This window comes from Nyctibius grandis, chromosome Z (assembly GCF_013368605.1).
Source record: "Nyctibius grandis isolate bNycGra1 chromosome Z, bNycGra1.pri, whole genome shotgun sequence".
Lineage (NCBI taxonomy): Eukaryota > Metazoa > Chordata > Aves > Nyctibiiformes > Nyctibiidae > Nyctibius > Nyctibius grandis.
Window position 1 is genome coordinate 19,467,534 of NC_090695.1, and position 20,609 is coordinate 19,488,142.

The 20,609-nt window shown below is 40.4% G+C and overlaps 1 protein-coding gene across 1 annotated transcript in view; it reads left to right on the forward strand.

Annotated features, from left to right (window-relative positions):
* Positions 1 to 19,231, forward strand: part of RAB3C (RAB3C, member RAS oncogene family) — a 152,687-nt gene extending 133,456 nt beyond the window's left edge. Inside the window, exon 5 of the mRNA XM_068422694.1 lies at positions 10,900 to 19,231. Within this exon, the coding sequence (XP_068278795.1) occupies positions 10,900 to 11,087 (188 nt within the window). The 3' untranslated portion in view covers positions 11,088 to 19,231. The remainder of the gene's footprint in view (positions 1 to 10,899) is intronic.
* The last annotated feature ends 1,378 nt before the right edge of the window (positions 19,232 to 20,609 follow it).

Below are 20,609 nucleotides of genomic sequence, written 5' to 3' on the forward strand. Positions count from 1 at the left end.
ATCAGCACACCTCAAAAGTATACATTGAAAATGACCATAAATTAGTCCTTGAAAGGTGACAGAAAAGATTTAACAGGTCATGTCCAGAAAAATTGCCAATTTGTGAAGAGCTGAATTTCTAAAACTGTTTGCAACAAAACCAAAATGGTTACCATTGCACCTGCTTTAAAAGAGGATGTTTTTCTTTGCAGAAATACCTATCAGATTATATATACTTCTATAATCTGTTTTTCCCTGTGTAAGCATTTGCAATATTTATTCATTTTAATAGGAGCTAGGAAAGTATATTCAATGGAGAAAGAGATCCAAATAAAGTAACTGTATACTTTTACCCCAAATTTAGACCAGGCACTAAAATGCCTGGCAAAAAACATAAATTTGCAATGTAGAGTTTGAAGATGGTTTTTTTTTAGGTCACATAACTAATCTGAATTTCTATTCCTCAAACTATTTTCCTATAGAAAGATTAATGCAGTGAGTTGACAAGGAATCCCCAAGGTCATGAATATAGCAAGACAAGAAGGAGCTTTGCATGTTGTACTGTCAAGAATCATCAGCTGTAATAACCAATGCTTGCAAAAAAAAAAAAAAAGAGTAATGAGATAGATATCAAAACTCATGTTTCAGGCTTTAAAGCAAACTCTAACTCCTGGGATATAGAATTCAATCTTTATGGAAGTAGATTATCCTCTGTTCCCATCTTTATCTGCTCTGGGGTTTTCCTTTCTCAGATATACAGCCTGTGGCTATTGCAAGGGCAGATTATATTGTATTGGATAAATTGTGGCTCTGATCCAGCATGTCATTTACTGTACTCAGACTGCACACACAAATGTTTATGTGTTTCCTGTACAGCTGCAATCATTTCTTAAATCTGCTCAGAGATTGTGGGAGGTGGTGCCAGGAAAAGCAGAAGAATGAGTTTACCTGAATTGTAGTAAGTGCTCTGGCCATGTTGGCCAGTTTGAAGGGCACATGTTCTGTCAAAAACTTGGGACTGTCTTTTCTTTCTCTGCCAGTGAGTTGATAACATCTTTTGTGGGCAAGTTTTAAAAATAATGATATAGATTTTTGTGTTCAGCAAGACATTTTAAGCCTGTGGGCCCTTTGAATGCCATGGTCTGCAACATTGATCGCAGCCGCAATTACAAGCAAGCACAACACGTGAGTGCTGTACAAAGAACACATTGTGAAACACTCTGTTCTCAAGTGTGGTTTTATTTTCAGCCGTGGTTTATTTGAAGTCACTGAGAAAATGAATACATGTACATTTTGGGCCAGGTTTTCAAAAGGTCAAAAAGAGCACTGGGCATTTAACCCTCTGGGAAACACGGTGTCCTGTTGAGAACAGAGTTACCAGAAAATTGTGCTTCTCTTGTGGCTGCTGACCTCTTTAAAACATGTGGCCTTCAATTTTATTAACAAAGTGTAAACAATCATTTCTTTAAATCACAGTGCTGGTTTATTTCTCAAATGTAACCCAAACAACTGGTTTAGATCAACCAGCAATAGGCCTCGTTACCTGCGAAGATCTGGCTAAATTAGTCAAGTATCCTGTGGTAGCTCCGAGTACCTCTCTCATAACACTAATAAGTTCACAACAGAGAGAAGGAATGGTTAAGAAAACCAGATCTGACCTTGAAGGGAAATAAACAGAACGCTTGTGAAGACAGAATTTGTCTCATTTCCATTTTAAAGTTTGTTGTTAATGACATAGGGCATGATACTGGTGATACCACCACAGATCATACCCGCAAGCAGCATACTACCTTACCTGCGGTAATGGCCATGAAGTAGGTGCCTTGTGAAAGGTATAAAAGGGCAAACATACAGTAATACTTTCCCAGACTGTAGCAAATTATGTTTGTGGGTCTCATGAACCAAAGGCAGTATCTTTATAGTCAATAGCTCTTTCACCTTTTTTTTCCATGGACTTCTCCAATGATGTCTTTGAAGCCATACAAAATCTTTCCATCCACAACATCCTTTAAATATGCGCAGTTTATCTGAGTTATCTGCTTCTGCTTTGAATCAGCCACTTGCTAGTTTTATTTGATGTTTCTTCACTATTACATTCTGAGAAACAGTGAACAATTATTTGCTGTTACTTGCTCTGTAACACTGTTTTTTCAGAGACCTCTATCATACCTCTTCTTTTTCTCCAGGATGAAATTCCCAGACTATTTCATCATTCCAGACACAAAGACCATCTCACACCTTAGCCATTTTTTTCTGCCCTATTCAGTACTTTTTGTAAGTGGTACAGCTTTTTTTCAGAAATTAGTTCATAGTTGTTTAACATAATAGCATCATTAGAAGAGTAATGTTAGAATGAGGTGAAAACAGAGAGGATCAAATAAGTTCAGTTGAGTCATATAACTTTACCCCACAGAGATATCATACTGAGAAAATATAGAAACATGACAAACCAGCCAGTAGAAAGAAGTAATTAACATAATGTTAATATTGACATGGGAATCACAGCAAACTTATTTAAACAAGTTCATTCATTAATCACTACAATAAAAAGGGTGTGGAACATAATGCTTCTGCTATTTTGTCTCTTCATGAATGTTTACTCTGAGCACTACATGCATTGGCTATTGAGTGAAACCACAATATGGTCAGCACTTACATGCTTTAAAGCATTTTAGTAAAAAAGGCTTGGAACTTCTTGTAAGCAAAATGCATGCACACTTGGCCACTGCACTACTCACACAGCTTTTCTTACATATTCATCTCACGCATCTCAGCTGAGTTCAAAGCTTCATACATTCATAGAAGTTTGGTGACACTTGTTAGAACAGAAATAAAAAGAGTGACTCAGAGATGGCATGAATTTCTTTGTTCCTTTTATTCATGGTCTGTATGATATACTGCAATCTACATTCTGGCAAAGGATTAGGAAACAGAGGTGTGCACAGAGCCTTGAATAGACTCTGAGTAACTGCACATGCAAATGGACAGTTGCATATGTAGTTTGACATACCGTTTCTCCATTTATTTATGACATTTTGCTGTGCGTGCAAATTAGGTACATAATTTTATATGTGTTCTTTGGTTGCTAATGTGCTTCTGTACAACTCCTATTTGCTATGTGTGTGCTACAAAATATTTCAACACTCGTCAGTTTTTAATTGCCAGTACTACCATTACAGATTACATTAGATCTTTAAGACCAGGGCCCCTAAGGTTGCTGCAAAAGTACAATCCTGCCATAGGTCCAAGCCATGCCTATTGTGCTCATGCTGCACTAGGGGTGTACTGCAAGATCTGCACCAAATGTTTGGCCACCTTTTCTGTAAGGTCCTGCTTGTCCTATCCCACCTTTTTGGCTCAGGTTGGTTAAAGCACTGGGAAATGGAGCTGTTGTACTACAGAAATATTGGCTGGAAGGGACCTCTGGTGATCATCTAGTGTGATGTCCTGCTAAAATCTACCTCTGTCTCTATGTGCTGTCCATCAGCCTTCAGGGCACTGCCCTTCCCATCAGATTCTCTGTGCCTCCACGTTTCTCACGCTCTGCCACCCAGGGTCACCTGTGGCTGGAGGCATCCAGCAAGTCTGAGCATGCCTTGGGGTGCACTCACCTGCTTTCTAAATGTGTCATGGCACACTGTCTCTCCCAGAGGCCACCAATCAATGTCAGAAAACAAAAGGAAACAGGCCCTTTCTGGGTGAGCTGTTGCATTCCCTTTTTCAAGGGCCAGCAGAGGCCAGCCCTCGTGCTTCATTCAGGGCACCTGCAAAGGGCTTTGAAAGCTACATGCCCCAGCATGTGCCCGAGGCTTCTGTGCACCTCCACAGCTTCTCACTCAAAGAGGTGGTTATTTTACCCCTCAGATTTTAACAAATACCTTATTTTGCATATTTTGGGATGTTTTTCCCCTCTCCATCCTTTGTCTTGTCTTTTGGGCTATTTCTTCCTTAAAGTCTTTATTTTCAGCATTTTCTTTCTTCTCTTGTTTCCCAGTGCTTTGAAAATAAATTCCACCAAAAACAAGAAGAAAATTTCTCACTTCAAACCAAAATCAGCCTGCCTTGCCTATTTTGTTTTCATTTTGTTCTTGGCTCAGGCATGTATGTACATAATGGTCATGCTGGGGAGATGCCAGAGACCTGATTCAGGGATGATGATTAGATTTCTTCAGATGAAACCCATTTAGCACCCCAGCAAGCCTGAAAGCGGAGCATTTGTCAGTGTTGTGTGCTTATACAGGGTGCAATTCAGCATCCAGCACTTCTGTGTGACCTGACCAAGCCTGCAAGACCAGGCCTGCTACTGATATGAGGCAGGAGCATGACTGGTTTCAAAATCCTACCAGGGCTGGGGCAGAAGACAGCAGCTCTCCAGCATCAGGACTGGAGTGAATCTTCACTTGCCTTGGGGTATGAGCCCTTGAGGGGTAATGTGTACATTAGGCATCTGTGGGTACACTGAGGGTAACAGGCATCTGTGAGTTTAGGCAGCAACTGAAGAGGCACATTTAGGGTATCTAAACCAGGAATCAAGTGGGACTTGGCACCTCAGCACACAGCTTGCTAGAACAGCAAGCTCTGTTTTGCCTCCATGGCTGGCTGGAAGCCATGGTGCAGAAGGCAGGGTCACCAGCAGCTTTGAGAGCATGGACATATGGCTGCATCTAACTTTGCATTAAAAATGAAAATAATTGGGTTGTGCAGGAACATGCGTGTTCATAGTTCCACCCTTCACCCTTTTTTAGCTGTTTTTGAAGGGCAAGTGTTACTGACAGAGGAAGGAGACAGACTGACAGCACTGACAAACAATGGAGTCTTCTGTTTAGTTGCAACACACACAGGGTATTGGCAGAGCAATTAAAGACTCCTGTCCTCAGGATTTTTTTACAGGGGGGAAATGCCAACCTGCCATTGCTTTCACCACTTGGAGCTGCATTACAGGAAAGTTACTTAATGGCAATGGGAAGCAAGGGATTGTGTTTGCTCAACAAATGCCTCATGTAAACAAACAAAAAAAATTTCTTTGCCCAGATGCACTCATTTAAAAGGTATCTGGAAGCCACAATCAAAATCAGCACAACTGGAATTTATATAGAAACCTTCTGTTCTGAAAGACTGGAAAAGAGGGTGTTCACTAGAGCATTACCAGTAACTGCCCCTCAAGTCTGTCCATTCTGTCACAGCTGAGAGTCCCCCTTTAGCTTTTTTTTAAAATACATTTGGCCACCCTAAAGTTTGGATAAATATCTTAGCATTTCTGTTAACAATCCTTACACTAGCTTTATCCAGAATGGTGCTAAAACAGTGCTCTTCACTGAGGTAATATTAGCAAAGTCCTGTTTTGGGGCTTTATGTTGTTTTAATACTTTTCTTAACATAGTCCAGCCCTTGGGCTTGTTTGGAGAGCAGAGGTCCCATCCAACTGGTCTACAAAGCAGAGCACACTGTATCCAGATCTGCTACCATAGTTGCAGGTGTAGGAGATACTTTGAAGAACAGCAAGGGTCACCAGCTACTTCCACACCAGCTTCTTAGGAGAGATGACCTTTGCAATAATGCCACATGTGTCTGACTCTCTTTGAAAGAGGGGTAGAGATCTCAAAGATATTAACAGTTCTGAGGAAGTGGACATCTGAGCGGAGGAGAAAAGTCTTGCTGTTGCCTTGACCGACAGCCTGCAATGTGAATGCAAACCTTATTAGATAGTATTCACAGCAGGCAAGAAGATAAGAGCCTGCCAGTGACCCCTTAGAACTGCCCAAGGGATGCAAATCCGAGAAAATAAGGCATCATTAGCTCCTCTCCTTTGTGTCCTCTGACATTGTGAAATGATTCATTCCCATGGCTTCCTAGATTTTGCCTTTTATACACCGCTGTGTTACAAAGGGAGCAGCTTCCTGCAGCCACTTCTTGCTCTGATGTTTCATTCTGCTACTACTCCTCAAAATACTGGATTGAAGAGGGCACTGGCAAGAGCAGCACTAAGGATCACAGTTCAAGCTTGTTTCAAGGAAGGACAGTTATTGTGGGAAAACATCCTTGAGGACATCTGTTAAACATAACATAATATCAGGGGTGGTAAATAAAATTGTCTTGGTTGTGGACAAACAATCTGAAACCAGAAGGTCTGCCTGATCAGCTGGGGAAACATTAACATAGTTCTTGCCTGTATCATTTATGGAATTGTGCTTAAAATTTGCTATCTAGTGTGTGCTCTTGATGTCACATTTTCTCAGGAAGAAGAGAGGGTGCAGAATATTCTTCCCTTTGCATATGGCTCTCCTTTCTGTGTTTTTTTTTCCTTTGTTTTTCAAAAGCAAGCATAAACAAGAGTTAATGAGCATTGATGAAAAAGCCTCTGCAGAGCTAGGACAAGTACAAGGCAGAGAGGGAACAAAGTCAGTAATTCAGGCTGTTTATCTGTTTCAGGGCAGCTATCTAAACTGCTCTGTGTGCATTATAGCTCATCAGGTGAACAACAGCACCATGCTGGTGTCCTGGCTGGCCACTGCTGCTGTAGTGCTCTGCCAGGGCTGCTGAGAGCTTGTCAGCTTTCTTTGAGTCAATACTATGGGGAAAAAGGTAGATAAGGGAAAGAGACATAGTGTAAGGACAGCAAAGGGAAAAGTGAACTAAACCCAAAAGAGGCATTTAAATTAGAACATCCTGATGCATGTTCCACACACATTGTTCATGTGTTCATGCAGCACTTTCATATTTTGGATTTTCTCAGTTTCAGCTCTGTTCTGCCTTCCCTACCCGCTTGCCTCTTGGGCTTTGTCCTATCTTTGCAATAATCTGCTCTGCCCGGTCTTATCCACGTTGGCAGTACAGATCATCATGGATGGTGGGAACATGGTGTTCTTTGAGCTCTGCTGCGCTGAGCATCACCACAGAGTTGCCTTACTTCAGGCTTATACTCACATGGAAAGTATCTTCTCTCCACTAATAATGAGCAGTGGAAAAAAAACTGAAGAAAATATTAAAAGGCATAGATCTGAGGCCCTCATACACAGGCATTTTAGAAGCTTAGGCCATCTAAGCACTATTAGTACAATAATTGCAAGATAAGTCAGGAGGAGAGGAGAGGTCGTGGCGAAAAATGGTCTGCAAAATATTCCATAACAAAATGGAAAACAACCAGAATTCAAGTATTTATTCCAGGCACACTCTGCTGGGAAAAATGCACCATATCTCTTTGAAACTGTTCCACAGAGAAAGTTTCCATTAAACAAAAAAAAAACCCCACCACTCTACTTTATTGGGATCTTTTGCATAAGGTAACAGTCACTTGGGGAATTAAATCCCCTGCACAGGACAGTGAGTTGCTGTTCAGATGGCAACAGGAGCCTCTGTTGCAAGGGTCTTTGCAATGGTATCTTCAGCTGCATCGAGTGAGATTTTCTGAACTCTTGTTCTGCTGAATTCTTGTAATCCAACTGGTCCTACATGCCCACTACATACCATGATCCTTTGGCAGTGATTACTCTAAACTGTGTACAAAGCATCCTTTAGCTGTCTTAACTGGCTTCAAAACTGGTTCTGTGTGACCATTTCTGCATCCGCAAGAACAGTTTCCACAGACCATCTACAAGTGTCTTACCTATGTGCAGCTGAATCCATTATACAGCAGGAACTGCCTGGGGTGAGCCCACCAACATGCCCGTTCTCTGCTTAGGTTGTTTATCAGCACATTTAAGCATATAAATAGTTCCTATCAGATGGTCTACGCACAGCAGGGGCTGCTTGGGGGAATCTCCAGCACTGTCCAAAATTCCCATCTGTATTGTTCCTGTAAAGAATAAAACAAATACTTTGTTGTGGAGGCAGCTGGGAGTTCAGTCAGTTTCTCACAGGGCAGTGCATTGTCTCATCTCTGCAGGTTCTAGCTGGAGAGGTCCTAGATCACTCAGGCAATTAATGACTAAGTTGATGGGATGTGTACACAGGCATAGCCTGATACCCAGCTACACCACTACTGTGACTGCAATTTCCTTCTTATATCAAAATCGCAATTGAAATTCCATAGATATCACCACTAGCTGTAGTGTCTGTTTTTATTTTACTGGAATAAATACGTTTGTGCTTGAACAATCTGTAAGCCTCTATTTTACTTGGATAATGGGTGCCTCTATGTTTTTCACAGTGTTCTTATGCAGAACATCCTCACCATGGTAGTGGGCCTGTTTTCTTGATCCTGTCCATGTTACAATATTTCCTGACATGGATCTCCTCTCTTCTTTGTGACTCTTTTGCCTTCACTTTCTGCTTTTCTCTGTCCAGATCTCTTACCTACCTGTCTTATCTGCCATTTCAGCAGATTCATTTCATGCCAGTCATTCTGTCTTCTTATGTGTAAAAACTGATCCCCTCATAAATGTCCTTAAGATTCATTATTCTTCCTGTCATCTTCTCCAAGGCTTTGGTGTGCTATTTCTCAGACATCCTCTCATTGTCCCCCAACCCTTCTGCCCTCTGGTCCTTCTTGTTCCTCTTTGAAATGGCTGCTTTCCTCCTGCTTCCTGTGGAGCAGACACTAACAGTCATGGAAAGATCTGACTGTGTTGCTGTACTAGAGTTGCAGCCAGGTTTCAACACAGAGCACTGAAAATGTGGAGGATCTTCCTTGCCTCAAGCAGTCCCCAGGCAATCTGAGCAGTCTTCTCCTGCATGGAGATCTGCGGGAGGGCTGAAACCACCAGCAAGTGAGGCTACACTGGCTTTCCCCATTTTCTTTCTAGTTTAGAACAAAGGAGATGTGTAAGCCAAGCTAAACTAAAACAAGGCTGTGTCAGTTCAAACCTCCTCCCAGGATATGATTTCTGTAGATGGTCTTTTATTATGCACGGTTTTCCTGCTTTCCAGAGAAATGTGGAAAGGAGAAGTTTTCCGGGCAATGTATATTCGTACCTGTGAGATTATCCTTACACTTCTTGCTGGTATTAGTAGAAGTCATATGACTAAATCCCTGTACAATATTTATAACTCTTGTTATCTAAACTATCTATGAACACTAACTTTGGCCTGTGTTTAGCTCCTATGCATTTAAACAATTTAGCACTTTGTGAGATTTCAGCACAAGGCACCTTATGTAAATTAAAAATATGAAGAAACTTCAGAACAGAGAGTTAAGTTTTTGCATTGGTTATTAGTGCATTCTAGGAGAGCATGCCAAGCTAAATATAATTATCTATCTACTGTAATACTAGTACTCAAACACGCAAAAGCTACACGGTAAGCAGTTATAGGACTGAATGTGCACATGAGGATGGAGCCAGGCTCTTCTCAGTGACATCCCTTGACAGGACAAGGGGCAATGGGTGCAAGCTGGAACACAGGAGGTTCCACATCAATATGAGGAAAAACTTCTTTACAGTGAGGGTGACCGAACGCTGGAACAGGCTGCCCAGAGAGGTTGTGGAGTCTCCTCCTCTGGAGATGTTCAAGGCCCGCCTGGACGCATTCCTGTGTGATATGGTCTAGGTAATCCTGCTCCGGCAGGGGGATTGGACTATATGATCTTTTGAGGTCCCTTCCAATCCCTAACATTCTGTGATTCCGTGTTTACGTCCTGTTTAGATAGCATATAGAATACATGGTACTAATGGCATCAAAGTAGTTGTGTTTAAATTTCAAGTGGCCTTTTGAAATAGATTAGCCCGTTCACTAGAAAACACACACAACATTATAAAAAAAAAAAAAAAACCACAAAAAGCTGTTTTCTGCCCTTCTGCCCAGAGTTTCAAGTGATTGACATTTTCTTACTGGGATTTTTCTCATAATTAAACACGATGGTAGTTGCACGTTGTTTTTCAGATTTCATCAGAAATATCAAAATAGTTGTACAAAGGCTAAGCCCCTTCTGTAAAATTACCAGTGGATTAGACATTTTGTAAACTGTTTAATATTGAACCCTTAGGTAGTGGAAAGACAGAAATAGGAGAAAGTTTTAAATTACCAGGGAACCCTCAGGTGATCAATGTGGTAACTGTGGGAAAAGGTGGAGCATGGGGCAAAAGGCTTAGAAAACAAATTTTAAAAGACAAATGTTTTGCAAAGGAAGCGAGAGCATGGGAAGACCCAGCACTGGCAAAAGCCTGTTGGATTGCAGGCTGACCAGCAAGTTGCAAACTTGGCCCAAATGAAGGAGGCAGGAGTGGGAAATGAGACATGGGACAAATGGGGGCAGAGAAGAGAGCTTAGGAAAGCTGGCTCTGCTCCATAAAGCCTTCCTGTGTCCCTTCTGGGGTAAGAATAGCTCCGATTTTTGCCTTTGGGGTAGTCATTGGGAATGGATAGATAAAAAGTCCTTCTATTTAAATTAATTAAGGAAGTTTTCTTCCTTATGTGCTTTTGTGTATTTTTTTATTAGTTTGGTTTGTGGGGTTGGTCCCACAGATTCACCTGTAACTTAAGCAGATATCAAACCTTTCCTTTTCTTGCTTGTTTTTTTTACCTGGTTATTTCCAAACACAGTTGTCTATTTTGGCACCAGGTTAACGACACAATGGAAGTGGCTGTTTGCAGCTGAATAATGCTCAGAGAAACATAATAGATAGAGATTGAGCAGTAGATTATTCCTTCCCAATGACTGGATATATAGGGCATTTCTAAAATAATAATACTCTCAAACTGGTGTCAATTTTTAGATTAAACTGTTTTAAAGTAGAATTTGTCTCAGTCAATATATTTGGGCCAGTCCTGATTTTATCTGGCTTGGTATAAAGCAAATAGCACTAACATGCTCATTATGATTGTGTTACAATTTTAACTGCTATTCCAATATCACTCTTATACGTGTGCTCTCACATGTTTGCTTTCTGACTGTCTCTCCACTCTTCCTTGCCCAAGAGAAGTTTGTATATTTATTGGTGCTAGTGGAATATGCATCGAACGTAAACATGTTGTTTATTTTCTTAGGATTTGAATTTTTTGAAACAAGTGCCAAGGACAACATTAACGTCAAGCAGACATTTGAGCGACTCGTGGATATCATCTGTGACAAAATGTCGGAAAGTCTGGAGACAGATCCCACCATTGCTGCCAGCAAGCAGAACACACGGCTAAAGGACACCCCTCCTCCACAGCAGCCCAACTGCGGCTGTTAATACAGCTATCAGCAAAGGCAGCTCCAGTGTGTTCTGTTGCCAACAGAGTATTTAGGAATGGTCTATATGCCTTTATTTATACTGTCTTATTAATTTATTTGGGAGAAAAGTCTTATTTTACATCAGCAGCTGGTTGAGTATGCATACGGAGATGAAGGGGTTATTAGTTTGAAAGGACAATCCATTTTTTTGCATCTGGCTTTTGCATGCAGGATGGCTATTAGTTTCTCTTTTCTTTTTACTGTTTTACATTACACTTACTTTGGCTGGTACCATGTCCTCAGACCGCATTTGCCTAGAATTGACTCTTGCTTCATCAGTTTCAAATTATATAGTTGAATCCTTAGCATAGTGGCCAAGGTGTTTTAGAATAAGCTTCCTGATGCCACTTAAATTTTCTCCTGATTGAAAATCAATTTGGAAATGTTCCTCTAGTGAGCCAATCCCTCATTCTGTCCAGACCATTTGTATAAGGGACATTCCTGGAGCATATTGCCTTGGCAAATCTACCCTCATTATGTTAACACATTAAGGCTGATTGGAAATTGCAGAAATTAGAAAGAAGTTAGTTCCTGAACCCAAAGCCACAAAACTTCCCTGTGAGTTTCCAACTGGATGTCAGTATTCAGTGCAGGCCCTCAGAGATATTAGGTACTTCATCCTGGTTGGATAGCTAGTATTTGTACATTTCCCTGGGAGCTGCATGTCTATCTAATTAATACCTTTCTGAAACTGGACTTAATATCTCATTCCACCATTATGGAGATTCCAGTAGTACCTACCCCAGTAGTGGAGGGCTGACTAGCTCTTTTCATTTCTACCTGCATGAGATATTAAACACACAGTTTTATATTAACCCTGACAGATCCAAATCCATTATGCTCGGTTGTTCATAGCCAAAAACTGTCTTGTCATATTGCTGTCAAACCTGCATACTTAAATTTTCAGGAATTTCATTTCCCATTCAGTCACTGTGACAACCATCACCACACTGGCTACAAACACATGTATTTTACTGAGACCTGTTGCAGAAGTGCTGCCGGTGTCAGTGAACTGGAGTTTAACCTCATTTTTACTTTGATGAGGATATCCATTTTGACAAGACAATCAATTACACAAGATTTTTCAAAACTTCAGGATTAAAAAAAAATTGTCATCATTTCTAGTGTTAGAATGCACTCCTAAGATCAGCAAAAGGCTGTGAAGATAACAGAATAAAGCACACAAATTCTTTTTTTTTAATAAAGTGTTGAAAATAGTCATATTTCACAGTTTTTAAAAGTACTCGTCTAGTAATTGGTGGCAGTTTCTTACATATGTGCCCTGGAGTGCTTTGTACAACTGCTTTACTTGCGTCACTGTGACATTTTTTAACTAAATGGCATAATTGAAGAAGCATTAACTGTTTTATTGTTCCAATTTAGGACAAGGATGACATTTCTTAAACTGTCTGCAGTGGGAAAAATTGGACGACATATTAAAAAAAGGAAGTAACACAAAGTACTTCAAACTGCTCACAACTGCAAAGAAATCCTTCTACACACATTACTTTTTTTGAAGGTAATTTATATAACTCCTGAAACACACTAAGAGAAAATGGTCACTTTTTTTTTTTACTGATTAAATAGCCTGCATACACTTTGACACAGTAAAAATGCTTCTAAACAAGGCATATAGAAACATGTAAAATGGGTATGCCGTCAGCACGCTACACTGGCTGCTTAACTTAAATGAATAAACGTTCTTTATTCAGTCTGGGGTTTTAAACCATGTCTGTCCTGTTAGCTAGTTTGCTTAAGCACTTCTTTTCCTAGTAGACATGGAGACTGGACTTCACTTGTTTACTTCCGTGAAGAGAAAGCACTGTCCTCTTTGGAGACGATGAGCAGCCAGGTGGAAAAGGGATGTGCTATAAAACCGTAACCCTGCCTCTCTCCAGGGATGCTGCTTTTCTCTCCCCATCTAAGGCACCACGTTGATAACTGTGCTGAGAGACTTTCATTAATACCTCTTCACCTATTAGGTACCAGCTGCTTTGGAAAAAGAAGGGATGAGAAGCTGAGGAAGCTTTGTGTGAGATAGTGGGCAGTTTTCCATCCTTTTCTTGTTATGTGCAGTTATTCCTGCCAGAGAAAAAGGAACAGGGAAGCCTTGAGACAGCACTTGGCTTCAGCCCTCAGGTCCTTTAGAAAAGGTTTAGGTTGTATTATTAGTCTGAGCCATCTCAGGCAAAGCAAGGAGAGAGGAGGACATAGTCACATCTTAGATGAGCTTGTGGATCATGCAGCATGACTACAAGTGCAAGTATTCTTCCAGCTTTGCTCTGGGATGCTTGCTGCAAAATGGTCATGTCCTGTGCACGTGGTAACAAGGAAAAAAGACTCCAAGAAGCCTCTTACTACAGCTGCACCTTGCTTGTACTCCATTGCAATGAATTCCAGACCCTCCCTGCCTCTTTATGACCATATAGACTCTAATCAGTGGTGGCAATACGTTATTAGCATATATCTTTTTAAACAAATTGAGTGATAGATAAATAGTTCTTTACTTAAATAGGATGGATTAATTGCTTGTTATTTTGCATCAAGAGTCTGGACAGAAGAGTAACAGCAAAATCAAAGAGGGAGAATATCTCCCTCTCATTTCTGAGACAACTAACCTCCCAGGCCTCCATCATGTCTGACCTTCTGCATGGGATGAGGAGGGTGGGGGGAGCAGCTGCCAGAGTAACATTGTTCATTAGACTGCCAGCCATGTGTTATAAGGAAAAAGCTCATCTGAAGTACAGCAGGAGAACCAGTCAGTATTTAAAAACTCCTAGGGTCTTTGTATTGACACTCTGACATTGTAACAGAGTTCAGAATTAGTCAGATTAATTTTTAAGCTGTTCTCATCAAATCATTGGAGGTTTTCAAGACCAGAGTGGCTAAAGCCCTGGGCAGACTGCTCAGACCTCTCAGCTGACATTGTTTTGAGCAGGAGGTTGGGATGGATGACCTGCTGATGTCCCATCAAACCCAATTTATCCTATCATCCCTTCCTCTGAAAATAAAAATGTGTGGAAGTTCAAGTAGACCTTTTCTTAACAATCAAGGTTACCTACTGTTGGAAAAGTAGGCTTTGATTTGCCATCACAGGTTGGCTTTTGCAACCACATGTTTCACAGCGATATTGAGTTTGCTGCTATAAAGTGTGGTCAGATTTAGATCAGGAGAATCGTGATCTCAGTACCTCTCTCAGCTGGAACCTGGCTATTGTAGAGAAACACAAAAGACAGAAAGGCTTTTGAGAAGTAACTTACTATCGCTTTACCAAACATTCTAAAAATTTAGTTTGAATTCTGGGAGAACTAGCAGGATTGAGATTTTCATTCTCTTTAAAATTATGCCTTGGCCTGTTCATAGGGTAGGATATGAAAAGCAGCCTATGTCATTCTAGCTCAGCTCCTTCAATCTAGTTCAGCTACTATAGACTTATGTGATAGAACTGCAATTTTCTTAAAAGCAAGTACAGTTAGGCTGAGCACTTTTGGAAATCCCATCCCAACCTGATCAAGGGCCAAAATTTAAACAATCAGTGGCTTGTTCTTCACACATATCCAGTAGTCACTGATTATGAGTTGTTGGAGGAGACAAGCAGGATTTGGTTAGATCCCTTATTTATTCACTGGTGTAGCACAGTTCCATCAAGAGAAAGTACCAGGCTAAAAAGAGTTCTATTTTAGTCATGGAAGAGGGCTGGATCATTAAATTGAAACATGGGATAAGAGATCCAAAACTATTTTCAGCCTCATCACAATTCTTGGTGAAAAAGTACTCACACACACTTTGCACTAATCTGTTGTCACTCTAGCACAGAAATAGGACTGAATGTCATGGAGCCTTATTAGTCCATCTGTAGATAACCCCTTCAGTTGAGATTTAAGCCACTTGGTGAGATACAGCAGTTGACACACAGAGCACATTAAATTTCTGAGAGGTTAGATGCCTTTGGGCAGAGGGTCCTGAGCTCCATAGTGCCAGCTGAACTAATACTACACAACCCATTTTCCAAGTTATGATCTAGACTAAAGCTTTTATCAGCGGGCTAATCCTATGCATGGGTAATGCACCAGCCTTATCATGCTCTGACAGCATCTTGCTTGCTGCATGATCAAACTAGTGCTCAGAAAATGCCTTGGGAGCACACAAGAGCACGGGATATGACTGGTTTCTGCAGTGCCTCCTGGCACTGACCTGCCAAACAGCCAGCAAGCCCTGCTGGGCTGAACCTTCAGATGCATGTTTTCGATTCTGATAAAGAGTTCATGTTCATGTTCTGGTCCTCATAGCGCAACTAACTTAATACTGTATCTTTTTTGCTGTTGGTGGTCATTTGTTTATTTAGACCTGTTTGTTTGGTGTTTGAAATACGTATGAGCTAGCCTGATTTTCTGTCAAAAAATACTTTTTCTCTCTGAACAGCTGTGTACATGACTGTTACCTGGAACTGTTTGTTCCTTTGTGCTTATACTTAATGTAATGCCAAGAGAAACTACCTGAGCAACTACATCTATGTGGCCTTTCCAGAGCACCAGTCTGAAAGATTAAGTTTTCTTCCCAGTCTGCTCAGCTCTGTATATTCAGCTGTACCACCTGCACCTTCTTTATATTGGGGATTAAATACTATTTCAGGATGCACAAAATCTGCTGTAGTTTTATCCTAACTTTGAGAATGCTTTGAGTTTAGTTGTCGTTTTTAGGAAAACTGGTAGTACAAATTCTACATCTGATGATGATGCCTTTGTTTCTTCAACAGCAGATGAATTATGCTGCATTTGCATTCCAAAAGAAGCCCCCCTCCCAAATTCCACCCAGTCAACTACTCTTTTCTATATTTGTATGTGAGAGGCAAGTTTTATTACTTGCATTTTTAAGGGCATCAACTAAGTTACTGTTCTGCTGACAGACAGATTCCTCCTTGGCCTGTTTCATATAGACAGACACACAGTGTATGAGCCTAGTTCTTCTTTAGGATGACAGATTTAGTGATGTGAGATCATGAGTATGTAAATCCTCATGGACAAACCCTCAGGGGGTGTAAAGCAACACGTTTTCACTTATGCCAACGGGGGAGTGAGTTGTGTTGATTTACATCATTTAATCCATACACATAGTCACTTCAGTACACTTTGACTCCAGATTCTCAAAGGTTCATCATTTGTCAAGTCTCATGTAAAGCAGCAACTCATTTCAATTATTTCAATGATATCTACCAGTTTTATTTATTAAGAGTTAAATGTAGTTCATCTTTGCAATTTAAGCTTTTCTTTTTCTTTTTTTTTTCTTCTTTTTTTTTCCACTTTGTTTATCCATGGATGTTCATTGAAGCAGAAATTGTAACTACACCCACATAGTATACACATATACATAGCAGTACATCTTTAACACTCATTCAGTTCCCACTCTTACTTGTTGATGTTCAGTGCAGCCTTCCCTAAACACCACAGTGGAATTTATCCATAAATTCTCATTAGCACCATAAATCAGCTGGGTTACCTTTTCAGACGATAGGTTTATTATCCATGGTTCCAGCAGATGTAGATGGCTTGTCATGTATAGAATAAGGTATTTGGTATTTGATTTGGGGGGGAAGCAAAAGTTCTAATCTTCCAATAACTTCAGGATCATGCATAACATACAGAAATGAAAGCTAGAGATTGCTTACCACTTCTGGCGATAAATTTCCTCAAGTAATTCTGACATGTACCTGCAACTAGTGTTAAATGAAATGTTTGTGCTGTAACTCCTGTTTAATATTTTGTCAGTAAAGTCAGATGTGTCGTGGCTCAGTTGGACTGTCAGAATGTGTAACCTATATACTAGTGTTTGTGGAATTCAAATGTCTTAAATGTTGCATGAAAATATGTTACAAAATATATATGTTTTCTATTTTTGAATACCTCAAAACTGAGGAATCATGGGCCAATAAGTGCAATATTTAATTATTTACTCAGTGTATATAAACTTGTGTGAAAGGGAGAAGTATCATGTATGTGTGATAAGCTGTGACGATGCCTGTGTGGCTTAAGATTTCCAGTAGATCTACGTGTCTTGTAGTAAAATTTATATAGTAAACACTTTACCAGTGTAGTGTAAGAATATTCTATTCTTAAGTCATTTAAACTATTTTTCATATGTGAGACAATGGTAAAAGATATTTGTGTGCTTACTGCAAGTGCATGTCAATTTTACTTTCAGAGTTGTGAGTGTGCTTTTTGAAAATTATCATGTTACACCAACAGTAGTGGGACAGCGCTTTCAGTCAGAAGATGCTTATAACCATTTCTAAACTATCTGTCTACGTTTTTAAAGCATGTTCTCTAGAAGCATTAAAAGAACCTCTTAGAGCTCAGCAGTTATGGTGAGTTATTTATTCTTAAACAATTGGTTACATGCTCTGTCTGCCTGTATTGCATAACATCATGTGCGCGTGTTTTCTTTAATCTGATGCAGTTAACTCATAATACTTAGCTGAAATACTAAATAGGACTACCCAATACTATTGCACATGACTCGGCAAACTTCAATTGGTGCCCTGAGTTAACATTTTTGGGAACAGCCTGAAGGTCACAATCAAAATGGTCCAGCACAGTGGATAGTGACCTTAATTAGTCACTTCTGCCAATTACATTTCTTCATTTTTCTAGATCCTAAAGATGGAAGATACATCCTTAAATATATTGACCCAGACTCTTCACTCAGCTGTTATATGGCCCTCAGCGCTGAAGAACTCCGCTGTTAGCAGTAAAGCTGAGATACACATGGAAACAAAATGCAGCCCAGAATCTAACCATGAAATTAAAAGGAGATATCAAATAATTTCTTTTCCCTTTCCTGTTATCCTTGCATATTTCTAATAGTTCTCTAAGCACACGAGCAAGGCCATCGCTATTCATCAAAACCCTTGGGTACATTTGGGACCTTAAACCCTGAATCACTGATCTGCCATGAGTTCCCAGCTGTGCCCACAGACTCTGCAGAGAAGGAGCTCATTCTGTTAATTCTTGCTACATCTCTGGTTTCAAAGGAATCTGTCAACTGCCTTGGGAATTTGGTAAATGGAGATGTGCCACTGAGTCTGGGCCAAGGGGAGTAACTGGTTTTACTGAACAATTTTTGTAACAAATTATTTTCATTAGTACCACATTAAAAGTGTATTCTTAGCTTGATCTGATGCATTTCTATGACAATGTACCAGGTTGATTTAGGTTTGGTTTTTTTTTTTTAAATTAGCTTGATCAGGAAAAGAACCAAACTCTAAGGCCTACTGGAAACCAGTCTCATGAGTTTCCTTTCCTACATCATCAAATAATTTCTCTGAGAAAGCAAAGTAGCCAGATTGCATTAAGTAGCACAGGATGGTACTGGCAATGACCTGAGCAGCCCTTAAAATTCTCATTGTTTTTATACCTTCTGCCATGAAAACTTCTGCAAAATTATACAGGCCAGAGTGAAATGAAAATGTATGAGGAGAGAAATTCGGATTGCTTAATAAAAAAAAGGAAAATCTTGATATCTTTGTAGCTGAGCAGCAGACTGAGGATGATTTAGCTAAACAATTTATTGCTAAGTGACCTGATTGTTCAAGGGCTGGCAGATAATTTTACCTGGCATTTTAATTATTCCTCACAGATATGTGAATACATACACAAAGATAGATGCTTACCTTGAAAATATGTAGCTGTTCTGGCTCCCTCAAGCTAACTTGCTTGCTGAATTGTTCTTGACGAAAAGTTGAAGTACTTGCTTAGGATACATTTGTGAGGGGGTGAGACTCAATCTGTCCCTCCTCCCCTGACTCTTACTGCAATATAGTTACTGTGGTTCTAAAAATATGTTAGTTTAAAATGCTGCTGAGTGACAAATTTTGTGAATCTTCTGCATATGTCCATAGGAGCTCTTGTGTGAACGTGAAGTACAAGTTTTATCCATGTGCAGAGTTTTAATTCTATGTGGATGTAGAGACCATGTGTGTTCCATTGGATATTCTGTTTGTATGTGACTTCTGTAAACCAAGTGGATTTTGTTTGTTTCATTTTTTGTTGGAAGGTTTTTTTTTCCTTTTGCAATTTCAATAAATATTCAAGAGACTATATTCATGAATATCTCAGTTGTGGTGACATGGTCTTACCCTCCTCCTCCCTCTGATTATTTCCTTTCACTTACTAAAACAGGGAGAGAACGACTTCAGTTTTGACAAAAAAATGGACAATGATACTACATCTGCATCAATTCATTTCATTATTATCCTCTCAGTAGCACTGGTGAGTCCTAGTTCTGTCTGAATCCCACAGAATTCACTGGAGACTTTGCCCTAGGAGTCTGCAGGAGAAAGATTAGACATTTCCCTACCAAACGCAGACTGGTGCTTCAGCCTATACACTGACCCTTTAAGATGGGGCAAAGTTTTTTCTTTTGACTTTTCACTGTATAAACAATTAAACAATATCTGTGCCTTTTGGATGCTGATATTAGTTGGTCATGTAATCTTAGCCCGAATGAGACATCTCAATTGTGGTATTTCACACAACTTGTGATATATCACTGTCCAGGTATTGCTTTTTTCTAGACACACACATCCCTCCTTGTGCTAGTTTGCACCCTACTGTCACTCCTGAGTTTATCTTCCCTCCACATAAGTCCTAATCTTCAACTGATCTGTTGAACAAGTCACACTGTCCCTTGTGCCTCCCCAGCTCCTTCTCGCAGGAGTTCACCTGCAAATTCCTTTAGCACCTGTTCCCTCTTGTTGTTCCACTGTGTTTCATGCATGTCCCCCAGTTTTTCTAGTGTATTTACATCTCATCTGCAGGGTAATCATTGCCTGACTAATGCCTAGTTCTCACTCAACACCAAGTGCTTCGTAGCTTATTTCTTACCCGTATCTCTAAGCGGGTTTCTGCTGAGGGGTTTATCTGTGCAGCTCACTGCCCTCTTGAGCTGCAAAGTGAAAAACAAAGGTGCCTTCAAAAATCTTATGAAGTGCCTGCTATATCTGTGTGTCTGTTTGCACCCAAGCCAGATTCTGAAGAATTAAACTGTAAACCAGAAGATTCACAGCTTAACTGGTTGACATCAGTAGAAGATGTGCTTTGCCATAGTGAACTCACGTCATCAGTGGCAGGCACAGGCGATGGGAAGCTGGCGTGAGGTCCTGTCCTCTGTGGTGTCCTAGCCAGAGGGTCTGCCTAGGGTCTGGTCCCAATGCTCCACTGGGGCTCAAGAAGCTAGAGAAGTGACAGGATGAGGAGACACCCCAGTCCAATAAGTGACCAAGCCCAAGAGTGAGCTCAGGCAGCTCTGCAACCACCGCAATGGGATGGAAAATGAGACCAGAGACCATTCCAACTGTAGAAAAAAAGGTGTGGAAGGGCCAAAGCCCACCCCCTGTTGTTAGGAAGATAAAAAACCTCGTCTTGGAGAGTTAGAAACTCTAGTACTCCACTCTTCACTTCCTAACAGCTGCTTAACAGCTGCCCCA